Genomic DNA, 17,348 nt, shown 5'->3' on the forward strand with positions numbered 1-17,348 from the left:
TTACAATCTAAATAATCAAGGCCATGTAAAACAAAAGCAGAATAATTTACTTTAGTTTATCCCTTCTTTGAACAAAACTGAAAATGAGGCTTTACCAAGCCATTTCCTTAAACGTTTTTCAAGCCCTTTCAGGAACAGCACTGATAACTAAGTTCAGTGCCAACCAGGGAGAAGGCACAGGCTTACCTTTGTGTTAAGCATCCTTAATATTTTTTTTTTTTTGACACAAATAACAAGGAATCAATTTGGGACAACCAAGGTGTTTGGCTATCATAATAGTAGCGAACATTTAACAAAACAGAGCTCATCGTGACATTTACTAAGATAAAGTCTCCGAGTAGGAACTTTCCTAGTAGGTGGCGCAGGGCAGTATCGGTGTGGAGCATAGGTGAACCCGGCTGGGATTCCTGAAAGCCTGCACGTACAGAGCACCGTTTCATTGTCTTCTTCCTCTCAGTCGGGCTGATAAGCAGTGTCCACGTTCCTCTGTCACACAGCCCATTGCTTGTGTGTCAGAAAAACCAGCCATTTAGTCGGCACTCGGCATTTGAAAGTGTGACCGGGGGGTGCTGGGGTTTTATTTCTTCACAGATTCCAGATGTTTTCTCTCAAAATGTCCCTTCATTATTTCTCTCCAATGCACTGTTCTGCCGTGGAATCTCACCTGGTGAAGAGGTACATCAGCTATACTGAGTGTTCTGTAGATTTCTAGGTTTGTGGGTAAATGAGATTTAACTGCTTTCTCTTCTTTCCATAGCTGTGAAGATGAAGAATATGAGTATTTGAGCTGATCAAGAAAACTCTATCAATCAATAGTATAAAGGGTAAACAGTCGTTTTGTAGATAATTACATGTTAGAACTCAGGGTTTAAATATCTAGATGTCTAGTTTTCAAGATGATAATAATAACCATGGGAATAACCAACCACATTTTGATTGTTTTTTTTTTAACTTATTCATTGATTTTGTTTTAAATTTTGCTTTCATTTAGTCATTGGTTGGGGAACACACACGTGTGCCACAGAGTGCAAGTGATGACCAAAGGCTAACTTGTGGGTGTGGCTTCTCTCTTTCTGCCGTGAGTTCTAGAGATTGCCTTGGCATCAAGCACCTTCACCTGCTGAGCCATCTAGCCAACCCCACGATCAAGATAGCAGCTCATGTAGTCCAGGCTGGCCTCAGCTGACAACTGTATCAAATATAATCTGATGGTTTGTGTTCAAATTCAAAGTCTTTTGAGTCATCTTACGTTCAGCTAAAGATGAGGAGATCACACTGTCTCTGTTCATTTAACTACCCTCCACCCATCCAAATAGAACTTAGAGAAGAAAATTGCTAACAGCTGAACTTACCCGACAACCTGCAGATGTGGCAAGGCCATGGACCTGGGAAGCTTTAAAAAGAAGCAGGATGTGTGTGTGTGTGCAAGTTTGTGGATTTGTGTGGTGGCCAGAAATTAGTCCTCACTGTTCTTCAGGATCCATCCTCTCTGTCTTTGGAGACAGGACTTCTCATCACTAGGATCTAGGACTTGATGGTTATGCTAGGCTGAGCCAGTAATCCCAGAAATCCACCTGAATCTGCCTCCCCAACTCTGGAATTACAAGTACATGGCTTTTGACGTGGGTCTGGGCTTGAACTCATGTCATCACGCTAATGTGGCAAGCACTGTGCCAATTTAACTATTCCCCAGCATCAGATTAGCAACCTCTCAGCTGCTAATAAGGGATAAGGTCTTCTACACATGAGCTTTTGGGGAGGTAACCCGCTGCTCAATGTGCATTTGAAATCAAAAAGATGCAGGTTTAATACATTCACAAAGTTCCTATTATCCTATTATCATCTTATTTTAATTTTGATTGGTTTTAAGGTCCACTCCATGAGGCACTGCTAAAGAACTTGATACTAGATAGATGATGGGCCTGGGGGAAAACCTATTACTATTATTCTGATAAAGGAACATAGCAATAAAATGTATCCTAATTATATATCATTATATCCAAGCACAGAGCATTGTTCAACCCCCATCAGAGAGGTTTCCTCTTGCACTAGGTGGTAGTTAACACAGAGATCCACAAGAGGACATTGTATGGGAGCCAGAGACTTTGGAGAACTCAGCCCTAGCTGGGGTGTCTTTATCAAACCCCTTCTTTCCTGGCTCATGGAATGAAGCAGAAGAAGGAACAGAAAGAGTCCAAGAGCCAGAGATGATAAGAAAACAGTGTCTTCTGGACACAATGGGACTGATGCCTGTAATAACAGGGCCTGCACACGTTCAAACCAGAAGTCCCACCTCTAACCAAGACTAAGAAGCTCTTTGTCACTGATACTGGCTGGAAAGGGAAATTCGGTTTTCTCCAATTGTGTGTCAGGAGTATACTCCATGCCCATGCCCAGGCCAACACAAAACAGTCTTGGTTTTTGCTTGTTTATTTTTTTTTTATTTTTTATTTTTTTTGGTTTTTCGAGACAGGGTTTCCCTGTGGCTTTGGAGCCTGTCCTGGAACTAGCTCTGTAGACCAGGCTGGTCTTGAACTCACAGAGATCCGCCTGCCTCTGCCTCCTGAGTGCTGGGATTAAAAGCGTGCACCACCATTGCCTGGCTTGCTTGTTTATTTTTTGTCCTATGGATTTTCTATCTTTTTATTTAATTCTTTGTTTATTGTTTTTCTTGCTTTTTTTTCCAGAGAGAGAGATTAAGAGATCCTGAATTTGGATGTGTAGGTGATGGAGGAGGGTTATCTTTCTATCTGTTGTTTCACTGGTTAATTAATAAAGAAAACTGCTTGGCCTTTGATAGGACAGAAACTTAGGTAGGCGGAGTAAACAGAACAGAATGCTGGGAGAAAGAACCTGAGTCAAGCAGTCGCCATGATTCTCCCACTCCAGACAGATGCAGGTTAAGATCTTTCCTGGTAAGCCAGCTCATGGTGCTACACAGAATATTAGAAATGGGTTAGATCAATATGTAAGAGCTAGCCAATGAGAGGTTAAAACTAATGGGCCAAGCAGTGTTTAAAAGAATACAGTTTTCATGTAATTATTTTGGGTAGAGCTAGCCGGGTGGCGGGAAGCAGCCAGCCTCTCCTACTACTACATGTAGAGAGGTTGAGAGAATCTAGAAGGGGTTGGAAAGAATATCATTAAAATATATTATGCAAAAACTCAATAAAAAATCTGAAGATAAGAACAACCAAACTTGAGTTCAAAACATTCTGGGCCAGGTCATTTAATGGCATCGATGAATAATATTTCAGTAAATGCAACTCTGTTCAATAAGCGAATCATTGTGGTGAGTGCTAGCATATGAACAGAGACCAATTTACTGATTTGTTAAACAGGAGTCCAATTTGCCACCATGTACTAAATACACACACACACACACACACACACACACACACACACATATAATTTAAAGATCAAAGGATGAAATTATTTAAGCAGTTTTCCTACCTTGGGAAAGGCTCTCAGTAAAGGGTAGAGAAAGCAGTAAGAAAGAGTTCTTCCCCCAGAACCTGCTCACTCACTTGGGGAGAGGAGGATGGACAGAGTCAGCAGCTTTATGTGCTCACTATTCATGAAATTGATCTTCAAATGTAATAGGACATAGAGAAAACCACAAACAATCAGAAGACAAAAACCATCCGTGCAGCTACAGGCAACTTTCATCCTATGAAAGAATATTTATGAAAGATCCTTGGTTAAGCAAAAAGGAGTCTACAAAATTAGGAAATTCTTAAAAGACTGGGCGTTATTTAATCCTGCTCATTGGAACACAGCAAAGACCCTGACAATCTCTGTGGATTTATATAAATAGTTACAAAATAATTTTTGGTGAAAAACCCGAAGTACTCTGTCTGTTTTTAAAATTTAAGACAAGTAGCCTAAATCTGTGTTAAAAAGCAAATACAAATTTGAAATGTTGGCTTCCTGATTGTATGATTTAGAAGGGAAAACTTAAAAGGGTTAACTCATCACTTTGTGTCGTAGAGATGTTGTTTATGTTTGCATTCTTTAAAAAGGAATTGTGTGTGGGAGGGGATAATCTTAATGTCTTGGAGAGAGGGGGCAAACTCAAAGGTTAAGGGAGAGACAGCCATTGGATGACACACAGAGAAATGAAACAAATGACCAGGTCTCAGAAGATGGGAATGTGAGGGGATCCACAGGCAGGGTTGGGGGTCTGGGTAGGGTGGTGCGGAGTGTGAGTACTAGCATTGGAGCGTGGGGCAGGATCTGATGCCCTGCAATTTAAAATAGTTCTTTGCTTGAGAAAGCAGTTTTGCTTTGTTTTCAACCGGCAGAAATTGTTTCTGAAATAAACTTTTATTGGACTGAGGATTTTTGAGGATCTTTTTCATTTCAGACAGGCACCAAAAAAAAAAAAAATTGCATGAATTTTTAAAAAACTATTTTTTGAGAAATTAGTTTTTTGAGATGAAAATTTAACTCATTTACTTTATTTTGTATCCTGGAGTTATCCTGCTATGATCACAACTTTCCATTTATTTCAGTGTTAGGAGACTTTTTAAAAGACAAACTTTGAGTCTTCATTGTTTTTTTTTTTTTTGAATTCCAGTAGTAAAAGTAGATATTTATAACACAAGTTATGTAGAAAAACAAGTGAATTTAAACAGGAGAGATTTCAAAATGATCTTAATAATTTTTATGTGTGTGTATATGTGCATGTATGTGATGTATAAATGTGATGTGTTTCTGTGTGTGCACTTGTATATGGGTGCATGTGTAAGTAGATTTGTGTGCATGCATGCCTGCATGTGTGTATGTGTGTGTGTGTGCAAGTGCATGTGTGTGTACATGTGTGTGTGCATGTGTGTGTGCGTGCGTGTGCATGTATGTGTGTGTACACGTGTGTGCACGTGTGTGTGCATGTGTGTATGTGTGTATGTATATGTGTGTGTATGTGTTGTGCATGTGTGTGCACGTGTGTGTATATGTGTGTATGTGTGTATGTATGTGTGTATGTGTGTGTGCATGTGTGTGCGCATGTGTGTGTGCATGTGTGTGTATGTGTGTGTGTGTGTGTGCGATCATCAGGTGTCTTGTCCTCTCTCTCTCTCTCTCTCTCTCTCTCTCTCTCTCTCTCTCTCTCTCTCTCATCTCTTATTTGAGACAAGATCTCTCTGAACCTGGAGCTTGCTGATTGGCCCACAAACTCCTGGGATTTTTCTGTCTCTGGTTTGCAGCCTTGTGTCTCCCGGTGCTTGCAGCTCTATCAGGCTTTCTACATGGGTTCTGGGATCCAAACTTAGGCTCTCACACTTTCATGGCGAGAGCTTTACAAACTGAATCATTTTCCCAGCTCCAAACAAGTTTTATGTTTATTAATTAATTTATTTATTTACTGGATTCAATCTCAGAAAGCAGACAGACATGATCTCAGAGTTCTGGTGAGAAATAGGCTAATTAACCTGATTTCATCAATACGCAATGGATACATGGGTTAAAACATTATATTGTACTCCATAACTATGCACAACTAATATTTATTAGTCAAAAAAGAAAAGATTAAAAACAAAACATTCCCTCACTTTTTTGTTCCAGAAACAAAGAGAGGCTGGTATGAATTTAGTGTTTGATTTTCCAAGAGTCATGGTATTGTGCCTCCTCCTTGAACTGTCTATGAATACATTGCTTCAAACCATAACTTTTTTAAAATTTCAAACTAGAAATTCTCAGTTCCACTAGGAACTATTTCATCTCCCTGACTTCGTGTGCGTTTTCCTTTGATGGGGTCCTCTGAGGGTTCTTATGGCACACGTTAACAACAGTAACAACAGCCGTGGTCCATGTGTGCTGTTCCCCATCAGACGACTCTCCCTGCTCTCATGCACTCTCGGCTGCTAGTCTCAACCTTCACCCAGGAACTACTTTGTTGGAACAGCTCCATTTGCCAGAGGGGAAGTTCCCTGGGTGTGGTTACTGGTGTTCTGTTTAAAGTCAACAAATGACAGCTAAAGAAAGGGTGGAAGGTGATTTGTGGCAGTTAGGCCTCGGGCAGCTACACACACGTAAACTGGAGTTGATTCCATTATTCCAAAAAACTATGGGCTTAGCTCCTACGAGGCAAAGAGGCAGATCTGGTAATGGCCTTGAGTCCAACTGGGTAAGTGGGTTGCTGCCTTTATCCTCAAAACAGGGTTTGTCCTCAGAGGGACCAATCTTATGTACCCGGAAATAGGCTCGAATGGGAGGATGCTAGGCCTTGGATGTGACTGAGCTGTTCTTCCCTGGTAGCCTTCGGCTGGCCTTTCCTTTAGTCATGGAGGCTTGTGGCCATGACATGACTACGGTCACTGCAAAGTCATGGGGAGTTCATCTGTTCAAGATGGCTTGAGCACTGGCCTGACTGAGCCTTTCATACCCAACTGTGGATTCCTCTGAGAGGACCGAACGGGAGGAACATACGCGATAGACAGGCAATTCCAGAGCTCTGCCTCTGTCTACCTGCCCACATGCATGTCTCTAGGTGATATTTATAGTCTTACCTGTTTCATTTTTCAAAATAATTTTCAAATGAGAATGTATCCTGAAGAATTTTGCATGTTTCGAAGCTATCATTTCTTGTGTTAGTATTTTTTGGGGGGGCTTCACATAAGTCCTCAGGAAAGCAGAAGCTAACCTCTGAGATCCTCCACTGCACCCACCAAATGCAGGTTCAGACTTACTGTTGTTGTCTTGCTGTTGAGCAGGGATGTGCTGGATAACCTCATAAACGGTGCCATGGAAATCCTGCCCTGTCACACCGTCAGGGGCTGGGCCGGACCTATTCGGCATCTAGAAAACACAGAACATTAAAGGAAGAAACTTAGCCTGAGCTTAGCTGGAAGTGTGCTGCAGCTTGAGGACGGCCTCTGGAACGTGACCTCCTCCTTGCTCCTCCTTCTGCACTCGCTCTGCCCTGTTTATTTACTTCAGGAATAGCTTGGAGATCCTGCCACCCTCTTCGTCATTGACGAAGAATGCTAGAAATACTGTACAGAAAAGAAGGAGGAAGAAAAGTAGCAAAAGAGGGAGATGAAAAAAAAAAAACAACCAAAAACCACAGCCTTACAGTTTAGAACTAGCCAGCACGTATTAACTGTTACATTATACCTTCATTGCTCTTTTGGACAGATTTTTGTCAATCACACGTACAAGGATGGCTTAGCCGAAAGAATATGGTGAAGCCAACAGTCCTCCTCATATCTCAAGCTGGTAAAAAGACATTACATTTCTGTAATAAAGTCTGTAGCCACGAACCTCTCTGGATGAAGCACACAGGGAGATAGAATGCTGAGAGCAAAGGGACCATTTTCTCATCTCAAGCGGTTCTTGGGCAGAAAGAACACCCAGGAGCAAGCAGTCCCCTTTTTGGTCCCATCCAAGAGGACTATTATAGGGGAGCAAGGAGATAGAGGACAACCTGGTGCTTTACATCCTATGAATGCTTGCCAGCTAATAATTCAGGGACACATTCTACACCAAACTGATCATTTGCAGTGTTTTAAAAAGAGACTGGCTGAAAACAAATGGTTTCAACCGTGAAAGACCCTGCATTTAGCCTAGGTTTAGAGGAATAAAGATATATACCTGTATATTATTAGGTTTTTACTATATAATAACTCCCTATGACAAGCAGGTAACTTCAAGGATATGTGATCGGATATCTTTGAAAAGATATTGGGAGTTATGAGGAAGAAAGGAAGGAAACTGAGGAATAGGGTGAATTCTGTGAAATCAAAGGCTGCGGTTACTGAAACAACATGGAATAACTTGTTAGGGACTCCTGGTCCCCGGTTCTTCTTTTCTCCCTATATTCAACCTAGTTACTTCTTTATTCATAGACTATATCAGGTAAAGAGTATTTTTTTTAACTGGTGTAACTTTCTTATTTGTGCCAATTTTACTATCTCTATAAGAGAAGAAGATGAGAAAAATGCCTTAGCTCCACAGATCTCAGTATACAGTGAGTCAACATTGTGAGATGCCTTTGGACATCATTGTCCTCGTTTTTTTTTTAAACATTTATTTATTTATTTATTTATTTATTTATTTATTTATTTATTATGTATACAGTGTTCTGCCTCCATGGATGCCTGCAGGCCAGAAGAGGGCACCAGATCTCATTAACAGATGGTTGTGAGCCACCATATGGTTGCTGGGAATTGAACTCAGGACCTCTGGAAGAGCAGCCAGTGCTCTTAACCTCTGAGCCATCTCTCCAGCCCCTGCCCTCGTTCTTAAATGAATGCTGCTTACACCTCTGGGAAAGCAGAATTCTACTTCTTGGTTAATCAGCCACTAGGAAAACCAACCCTGGGAATACCAGACGCATCTGGAAAAGCCACAAATTCGTATATTCCGAAGTCACCCAGAGCATCTTCGTGGCCTGAAAGGAAAAAGAACACTGCTTACAAAAGCAATGCTTCCCTCTGATATTTAAAAATGCATGCATTTATTTTTGTTTCATGGGAATAGCCACAGAACTTACCTTTATTGCCTGTTTTAAGTGATATTTGCATGAAACCATTTAATATTACCTAGTACTATATGGTCATAATGGCATTGAATGGTTTTGGGAATAACTTTTTCTCAAGAGGAAAAACGAAACTGAACTTGACCAATTATTCTTAAGGTCTGATGTGGAATACGGTAGTCCATATTCAAATACACATATGTAGACAGGATCATGGATTGAAGATCACCGAGGCCTTAGCCTGGATGTCACAGAGACCTTTGATGCACCTGTGATATCGACTGTGCTGTGATAGAGCTAACAGAGAATATTAAAAAAGGAATGAGCACTAACAGTAGCTGCACAGACACATAAAAGCCACTGCAACATAATAGGGACACCATCCGGGCTTTATCTCGGAAATGAAGAGGGCGAAGGTAGTTTGGAGGAGCAAGATGGTTTGGGACCCTTCCCTTCTGTGATGCCCGATTACTGTAAGAGACTGGTGATGAGTCACATTCAGCTCTTAAAGTCATTTTATTTTAATTCTCTTAGCAGCTCCAGGAGGAAGTGTGTGTCACTGTCATATAGATAAGGAATCTGAGGTCAAGAAAAGTAATTTTCCCAAGAGTGATGTGGCAGATATAGGACTGAAACCTGGCTCTTGGTGACACCACCGTCGGCACTTAAGCTCCATTGTTAACGTAGAACAGCTCAGTACGGAATCAACAGTGAAGGTAGTGAGGACCGGCTGTGGACAAAGAACAGGACTGCCCCTATTCCACTTCCATTTCTTCCTCTCCTTCGGTATTGTATAGCTAGCATTGTAACATCCTCCGGGAACTACAAAGGCTCCTTTTGCTTTGGCAGACTAATGATGAGAAGGCCAACGGAGCAGAACTCATCGTCACTTCTCTGGTTTCTAGTTGCCTTGTCTGTATACGGAGTTGAGAGGCTTTCCCTAGCGTATCCTCCAGACCTGTGTGGCTCACCTTGTAAAGGGAGGACACTGAGCAATACAGGGACTGTGGTTGTGCTAATATCAGCTTCTATTAATTCTGCTACGTTGACAGCCCTGTCTGTAAACACCCCTGGTACTCACTGATGATTAGTTAATATACATCGCTACGGATAACAGTCCTTTCCAGTCTGGCCATTACCTGAAAAGGTTTGAGCTTTTCTGTATTCTGACTCTGGTCTGAAAAAAAAAAAAAACAGACATATTAATCAAAGGTTATGATAGACGGAAAATGTTTTTCTTACTTTTCACAGAAATGTATACATTACCGGCCTTCTAGCTTCTGCCTTATAGCTAAAAGCAAGAGAGGGGAAAACAGAGTAAGGTGTTTTGAGTAATTTTTTTTGCAATGTTTCTAAAATGTATTTTTTCTAATTTTAACTTACCTTTGTAAGGTTGGTATTTTTTCCACAGAAAAAGAAGACACATGGATATAATCAAAAACAGTGATATTCCAGTTATGCTTGCTAATGGGGACAGTGATTTTCCTTTTTGTGCAAGCTTCTCCAGTCCTAAAAAACAATAATAAATTACCATACAATCTGACATGCTTATGATTATTCTCTAATTAAATAAGGTACCATAGCCTCTCCCTCTCTCCCTTATTCTCTCCTTCGTCCCCAGATGGATGGAATACAGCAATTTAAAAACTAATCTCCAAACGCCCTGGGTACATTTGTGCCTGGAGATGTAGTGGGAACCTTGGGAAATACTGACACGAAGTACTAATCACAGAAAGTTGTTCCTGTCACACTCTTCACTTGTGTTTGCCACCTTCCTATATCTCTCAGCTCATTGTCTCTACACCCTTAGATGCAGGGTGTTCTCTCTGCCTCCAGTCTCTCTACATCCTCTCTCTCTGCCTTCTGTCTTTCTGTTTTAGTATGATTCAGGGGTGTGATCTTTTCAGAGACACTACGGTCTATATTTAAGGGTGTGAGACGAAGAGTGCTTATTTTAAATACACTTTACTACTTTTTTAAACAACCAATCAAGAAATTCCAATTACCAAATAACATGCAAATGCAAGTTTCAATAAAATGTTTAAAGTCAGCCCTGCTAGATGGCTTGACTCAGCTAGTAAAAGGACTCAGAGTGGTACAAACTTGAAGACCTACCTGAGACTGATATTGAAACCCACTGTGGAAGGAAAACCTTGTCTCCTGAAAATCGTCTTCTAACCCCCACATATACCCTGTGGAACATGTGCAGCACTACACACACATATGCATGCATACACACACATGCACACATGCACACGCACCAATAAAATAAAAATTTAATGCTAGTAGCTATAATACACATATGGAGTGCTTGCAGTATACTAAATTCTGTACTCAGGATGCATGATCCATAGTAATTGCTGGGTCACCTTGGTAATCTTATTAGAGTGCAGTTATATTATCACTTCTTCTGGATGAGGAAGCCGAGGCTTGTAATGCTGGGGCTATAATGGTGGGGAGGATCCCAGGTTTTTAGGATTTCATTCTGACCCTTTCCAGTGCTGTTTGACACAACCACTTATTGACTATGGTTATGTTACACTATCAGCTGTGGGCTCTGATATGCTTAGTCATATATTAACCTACGTAGGAGGAAGTAGTTGCGACCTTTGTCTGCCCAGACTGATGTGGACTAAATCCAGGTAATGCCACTTTTATTTTAGACACCGCCTGAGAATCTGGGTGTGATGAGGAACAGAGTGGCTACTCAGTTCTGCAATAAATGCTGAGCCAGCATCCCTTTCTTCTTCCTCCATAAAGGTGTTCAGGTCTCCAGGAGTTAAAATAAGCGGGAGCCTTTTATCACCTTCTTTTCCAAACATGGGGATATCTAAAAATCTCTTGACTTTTCCCTTGTAGAATACTATCATTTAAAATAATCTAGTCTTTTTCTATTCAGTACAGCTGGTAAATACCAAACTCCAGTAGACAGGTCAGGGAAACCACGCTATCCCCTCTGATTTGACCGTACACTGTTGTTGTCATATTCCCTTTGAGTCTGAGAGACAAGGATGGTTTCTACTAAGAAAAGTTCTGGCCCATTTTGGGGTCACTGTGATCCTTTTTAACTCTCTACCGTTGTTTTTATTAATACCATGCTTGTTCATCAGCGATGCAAACAGTTTCTCTACTGAACTGGATTTGAATCAAACATTTATCTGGTCTAATTCTGTCACATCATAATTGGATATCTCAATTAACTCACCAAGGTAGAAGCATTCTGTTGAAGGGAGCACTGTCCCTTTGGGAGACTTATTTCCTCTAAGCTAGTACTAAGAAAAAATAGATATGTGTGTGTGTGTGTGTGTGTGTGTGTGTGTGTGTGTGTGTGTGCGTGCGTGTGACTGTGAGAGAGAGACAGGGAGACAGAGAGAGAGAGAGAGAGAGAGACAGAGAGAGAGTCCCATTTCTGTGCATGGGTCCATGGAGGCCAGTAAAGACATCAAATCCCCTGGAGTTGGAGTTACAGGCAGTTGTGAGCTTTCTGATCTGAACTTGGGTTCTCTGGAAGAGCAGCGAGTGTTCTTAACAGCTGAATCATCTTTTCAATCACAGAAACCTCCAAATTTAACTATCAAACATTAGATGCTTCCCTTTGACTTCTATTCAAAGGGCACCATGGCTGTGGTCTCAGCCCTAGACAAGTGTGTTTTTGGACAGCTAAGCTTCTAGAATTCTGACTTGAAAATAGTAGAGAAATTCTAGTCTTACTGCTCATAGAATATATTTGGGACGATGGACTCGTTTACCAAAGCTGGAGGGCAAATATTTGCCCCCTCCTTAAGCAAACAAATAAAATGGACTAACATGCCAAGTGTAAATATAGGCAAGAGGTGTGGTATCCATGGTATCGCTACCCTGCTGTTGGAGGCTGCACCCCAACAGGACAGCCATATGCTGCATAGGCAGTGTGTCTATTTCTAGGTGAGGATGGGGCCCTGAGAACTCTTCCATCCAATCTGTTCACTGCTGATGGCAGCTGCCTCAGGTCCCCATGGAGATGAAGATGACATACTCTGGGCTGTGTTACCTACACACTTCTCATGCCCGCTTGACAGACACAGGTGTTATGAAGTAGGTCCTCAAGCAGCTATCATCAAAGGTCTCAAGATCCAGACGTCAAGGCTAAGGTGGTGGTATCTCACTCTGTATCTTAATTTACCCAAAGTTGAAAAACTTGTAGCAAAATAGGAGAAATCAATCAATTTCTCTTACTAGTTTATGTTCTTTCCTACTTTTTAAATGAAAAGATTTGGATTATAATTTTTAATGATTGATTATCCACATTACATATACATTTAAAACACTTCTTTCTAGATACCTCTTAAACCATGTCCACATGCCCTCGGGGAATTTTGGATATTGAATTTTGAAGTACACTTTAATATCTTCATTAAATACAAACCTTTAAATAGCTACATTTCTATATTTATCTCACAGTAGTAATTTAGGTTCAGTTAATACTTTAAAATATGGATATGTGTATTTAAAGAAGTCCTTAATTAAGGTGGTAAAATAATTACTTTCAAATATAAATGCTAGTTCATTATTTTTCTTTAGGTTCACCTTCTTATTTAGCTTCTTTAGGATCACAAATTATAGACTCAATGACCCTTATTTATGGCTAGAAACCAATTATGAGTGAGTACATCCCATGTTCATCTTTTTGGGTCTGGGTTACCTCACTCAGGATAGTGTTTTCTATTTCCATCAATTTTCATGCAAAATTCAAGATGTCATTAATTTTTGGCACTGAGTAGTACTCTAATGTGTATATATTCCATCATATCACAAAAACATTTGTTCAACTAGTTCATTATCTTAATGCCTATTATTTTCTTGAAACAACTAGACATTACTTTTAGCTATAGATATTTTTTTCTTGTAAGTATGAAATAGTGTATCTTGTGGACAAAGTACCTGCATATTTTTTACATTAAATTAGCTGAGAAATTATTTAAAGAAAACATTTTGAATATAGATATCCATATTTTGAAGTATTTACTGAACCTAAATCACTACTGTGAGATGCACTATACATACACTGCTTTATACTCATAATCCTGTATGTATCGATTAAAAGGGCAATATCCACACCAATAGCTTAGTGACCTAAAAAGAATAGAATTTTTGAAATTGTTAAAAAGAAAGTCTTTAAATTCAGAAGCTATTTTGTCATTCATTTGCTGTGTGTCTCTTCCAATTGCCTCTGTTTTCTTTAGATATTTCCACTGAGTCACGGAAAGGTCAATTAATAATATCTCAAATTAGCTGTGAATCATAGCCTACAGAGGTGGAAGTCCCCATCTGTCTAGCTTCATGCAGGCTGAAGACAGAGAGCTAATTGTCACCTTCTCCAGCTTTCCTCTCCTTAACTGAAAGCCACCAATAAAACTTTTGATTATTTCCTGACCTTGTTATTTTCTTTCGCGTCTGTGACCCTGAGTCATCTTTGGCTGCCTTTCACTTCCCCCTCTATGTCTTATTGCTGAAACTTCAAAGCAGTTACATAGTTTTGCCTCATTAAAAATGAGGAGATTCATCTATTTTCTGCAAGTTGCATCTGGTGACACAAAACTTCAACTTGATTCTAGAAACATCTTACAAACTATTTCAAATTCCGTACAAGTCTTAATACAGCTTGTCTGTCAGAATACATATTCTATAAGTGTTCGGCTGGCCTTGTAAGCAACGGTCATGTGTATCAGTTCGTGCTGCAGAAATTCATTAATCTTTGTTTCAGAAATTCATTCATTTTGAAACAGAAACAGTGAACACATCACATCTGCGTTAGTGATTTTCTTCTGTTTTTTACTTTTGTTGGCGACAAAGCTCAGTGAACCTTGAATATTGGAAAAGAGCTATTAAAAAACCACAATGAGGCCATGAATGTTGACAATCCTGGTTCACTCTGGAAAATGAGCACCTGTTCTCCTTGTTTACTACAATAACAAATGCCAGACTTTGTACAGGTCAAACAGGTTTTTGGGACTTTGCTAAGGACAATTATCCGACATGAAAACAGTATCAGTCTTTGGTAATAAAATCTTGGTCAAATACCGGGGGCTTCTGATATTATGAACACTTACTGGCTGAATATTAATGCAGAAAGTTAATAAGTAGGGAAGACTCTATTGTAATATACTACTACATACTATACTTATATTTCCACTTGCAGTGAGCATAAAGAACAAGTCTAACCTGATACTAAGATCTCACCAAGTCATCCCATATATGCTTTGGTATACACACACAACCTTGTTCTAAACTAAATTTCTGTTAGTTACACGGTGAAAAGCTGCTTGAGCCTATAAAAATATAGTAAATTATAAGGCAAAAGATGTTCTTTAGTTGTCTGTAGGTTTGATACATCACATTTTGGTTAGGGGTTATTATCAGGGGTTGCTTGAATCTCAGTGCCTAGCTCTTATTTGTCCAATAGTAGGTGACAAATCATGTATGCATGCTAATTTTAACCACTTTGAGCGCATGCTTTGGAGGGTCTACAAGGAAAATGTATTACCTTTTACTGTCCAGAAGGGGCACAATTTGGGTAAGTATTTTGTAAATATACTGGGCAATAGAAAGATATAGTTATGTAAAATTTAAATTCAAGTGAATAAAGATGAAATAAAATTGAAACTTTAATCCTCAGTTGCATAGCCATGTTTGAATCATGGAAAAGCTAAGCAAGGTTAGTGGCCTCCATGTTGAAAGTGATGGTAGTGACAATTTCCTCCTTGCATAAAGTTCTACTGGACAACAATATTACAGGCGGAATTAAGGAGCTAAAAGTATACAATGGAAGAAAGAAAGCATCTTCAACAAATGGTGCTGCCATAACTGGATGTCAACCTGTAGAAGAATGAAAATAGATCCGTATCTATCACCATACACAAAACTCAAGTCCAAATGGATCAAAGACCTCAATATCAATCTGAACACACTGAATATGATAGAAGAAATAGTGGGAAGTACTCTACAACATATGGGTACAGGAGATCGCTTCCTACGTATAACCCCAGCAGCACAGACATTAAGGCAACATTGAATAAATGGGACCTCCTGAAACTGAGAAGCTTCTGTAAAGCAAAGGACACTGTCACTAAGACAACAACAAAAAAAAAAAACCTACTGACTGGGAGAAGATCTTCACCAACCCCGTAACAGACAAAAGTCTGATCTCCAAAATATATAAAGAACTCAAGAAACTAGACCTTAAAATGCTAATTAACCCAATTAAAAAATGGGGCACTGAACTGAACAGAGAATTCTCAAAAGAAGAAGTTCAAATGGCCAAAAGACACTTAAGCTCATGCTCAACCTCCTTAGTGATCAGGGAAATGCAAATCAAAACAACTTTGAGATACCATCTTATACCTGTCAAATGTATTTAGAATGGCTAAAATCAAAAACACCAATGATAGCCTTTGCTGGAGAGGTTGTGGAGCAAGGGACACACTCATCCATTGCTGGTGGGAATGCAAACTTGTGCAACCACTTTGGAAATCAGTTGGTGGTTTCTCAGGAAATTCAGGATCAACTTACCCCAGGACCCAGCAATACCACTCTTGGGAATATACCCAAGAGATGCCCTATCATATGACAAAAGCATTTGTTCAACTATGTTCATAGCAGCATTATTTGTAATAGCCAGAACCTGGAAACAACCTAGATGCCCTTCAATGGAAGAATGGATGAAGAAAGTGTGGAATATATACATATTAGAGTACTACTCAGCGGTAAAAAACAATGACATCTTGAATTTTGCATGTAAATGGATGGAAATAGAAAACACTATCCTGAGTGAGGTAAGCCAGACCCAAAAAGATGAACATGGGATATACTTACTCATGATTGGTGTCTAGCCATAAATAAGGGACATTGAGCCTATAATTTGTGATCCTAGAGAAGCTAAATAAGAAGGTGAACCCAAAGAAAAACATAGTTATCCTCCTGGATATTGGAAGTAGACAAGATTGCCAGGCAATAATTGGGAACTTGGCGGTGGGGTGGGATTGGGGAAAGGGGAAATGGGGAGAAAAAAGTGAGAAGGGGAGGATGGGGGAGCTTGGAGGAATGGGATGGTTGGGATAAAGGAAGGGTGGATATGGGAGCAGGGAAGTATATATCCTAATTAAGGGAGCCATCTTAGGGTTGGCAAGAAACTTGACTCTAGAGGGGCTCCCAGGTGTTCAGGGAGATGTCCCCAGTTAGTTCCTTGGGCAGTTGAGGAGAGGGAACCTGAAATGACCCTATCCTATAGCCATACTGATGAATATCTTGCATATCACCATAGAACCTTCATCTGGCGATGGATGGAGATAGAGACAGAGACCTACATTGGAGCACCGGACTGAGCTCCCAAGGTCCAAATGAGGAACAGAAGGAGGGAGAACATGAGCAAGGAAGTCAGGACCACGAGACAGTGGGGCTAATCTATTGGGAGCTCACCAAGGCCAGCTGGACTGGGAGTGAAAAAGCATTGGATAAAACCGGACTCTCTGAACAGGGCGGACAATGAGGGCTGCTGAGAAGCCAAGGACAATGGCATTGGGTTTTGATCCTACTGCATGTACTGGCTTCGTGGGAGCCTAGCCTGTTTGGATGCTTACCTTCCTAGACCTGGATGGAGGGGGGAGGACCATGGACTTCCCACAGGGCAGGGAACCCTGACTGTTCTTCAGACTGGAGAGAGAGGGGGAGAGGAGTGGGAGAAGGGGGAAAGGAGTGGGGGGATGGTGAGGGAAATGGGAGGTGGGGAGGAGGCAGAAATTTTTTCAATAAAAAAATATATCAAAAAAATGTTCATCAAGACAGTATATGAATTGCAATATACTTAATTTTACAATTACGTATACCTTAAATC

General features: G+C 40.3%; 1 protein-coding gene across 1 annotated transcript in view; it reads right to left on the bottom strand.

Annotated features, from left to right (window-relative positions):
• Nucleotides 1–425: 425 nt before the first annotated feature.
• Nucleotides 426–17,348, bottom strand: part of Hepacam2 (HEPACAM family member 2) — a 33,349-nt gene continuing 16,426 nt past the window's right edge. Inside the window, exons 4-9 of the mRNA XM_026787548.1 lie at nt 9,863–9,988; nt 9,746–9,770; nt 9,619–9,656; nt 8,319–8,392; nt 6,690–6,798; nt 426–757 (exon numbers count right to left, since the gene is read on the bottom strand). Of these exons, the coding sequence (XP_026643349.1) occupies nt 732–757; nt 6,690–6,798; nt 8,319–8,392; nt 9,619–9,656; nt 9,746–9,770; nt 9,863–9,988 (398 nt within the window). The 3' untranslated portion in view covers nt 426–731. The remainder of the gene's footprint in view (nt 758–6,689; nt 6,799–8,318; nt 8,393–9,618; nt 9,657–9,745; nt 9,771–9,862; nt 9,989–17,348) is intronic.

Source organism: Microtus ochrogaster, linkage group LG10 (assembly GCF_000317375.1).
Source record: "Microtus ochrogaster isolate Prairie Vole_2 linkage group LG10, MicOch1.0, whole genome shotgun sequence".
In the NCBI taxonomy this organism is placed as follows: domain Eukaryota; kingdom Metazoa; phylum Chordata; class Mammalia; order Rodentia; family Cricetidae; genus Microtus; species Microtus ochrogaster.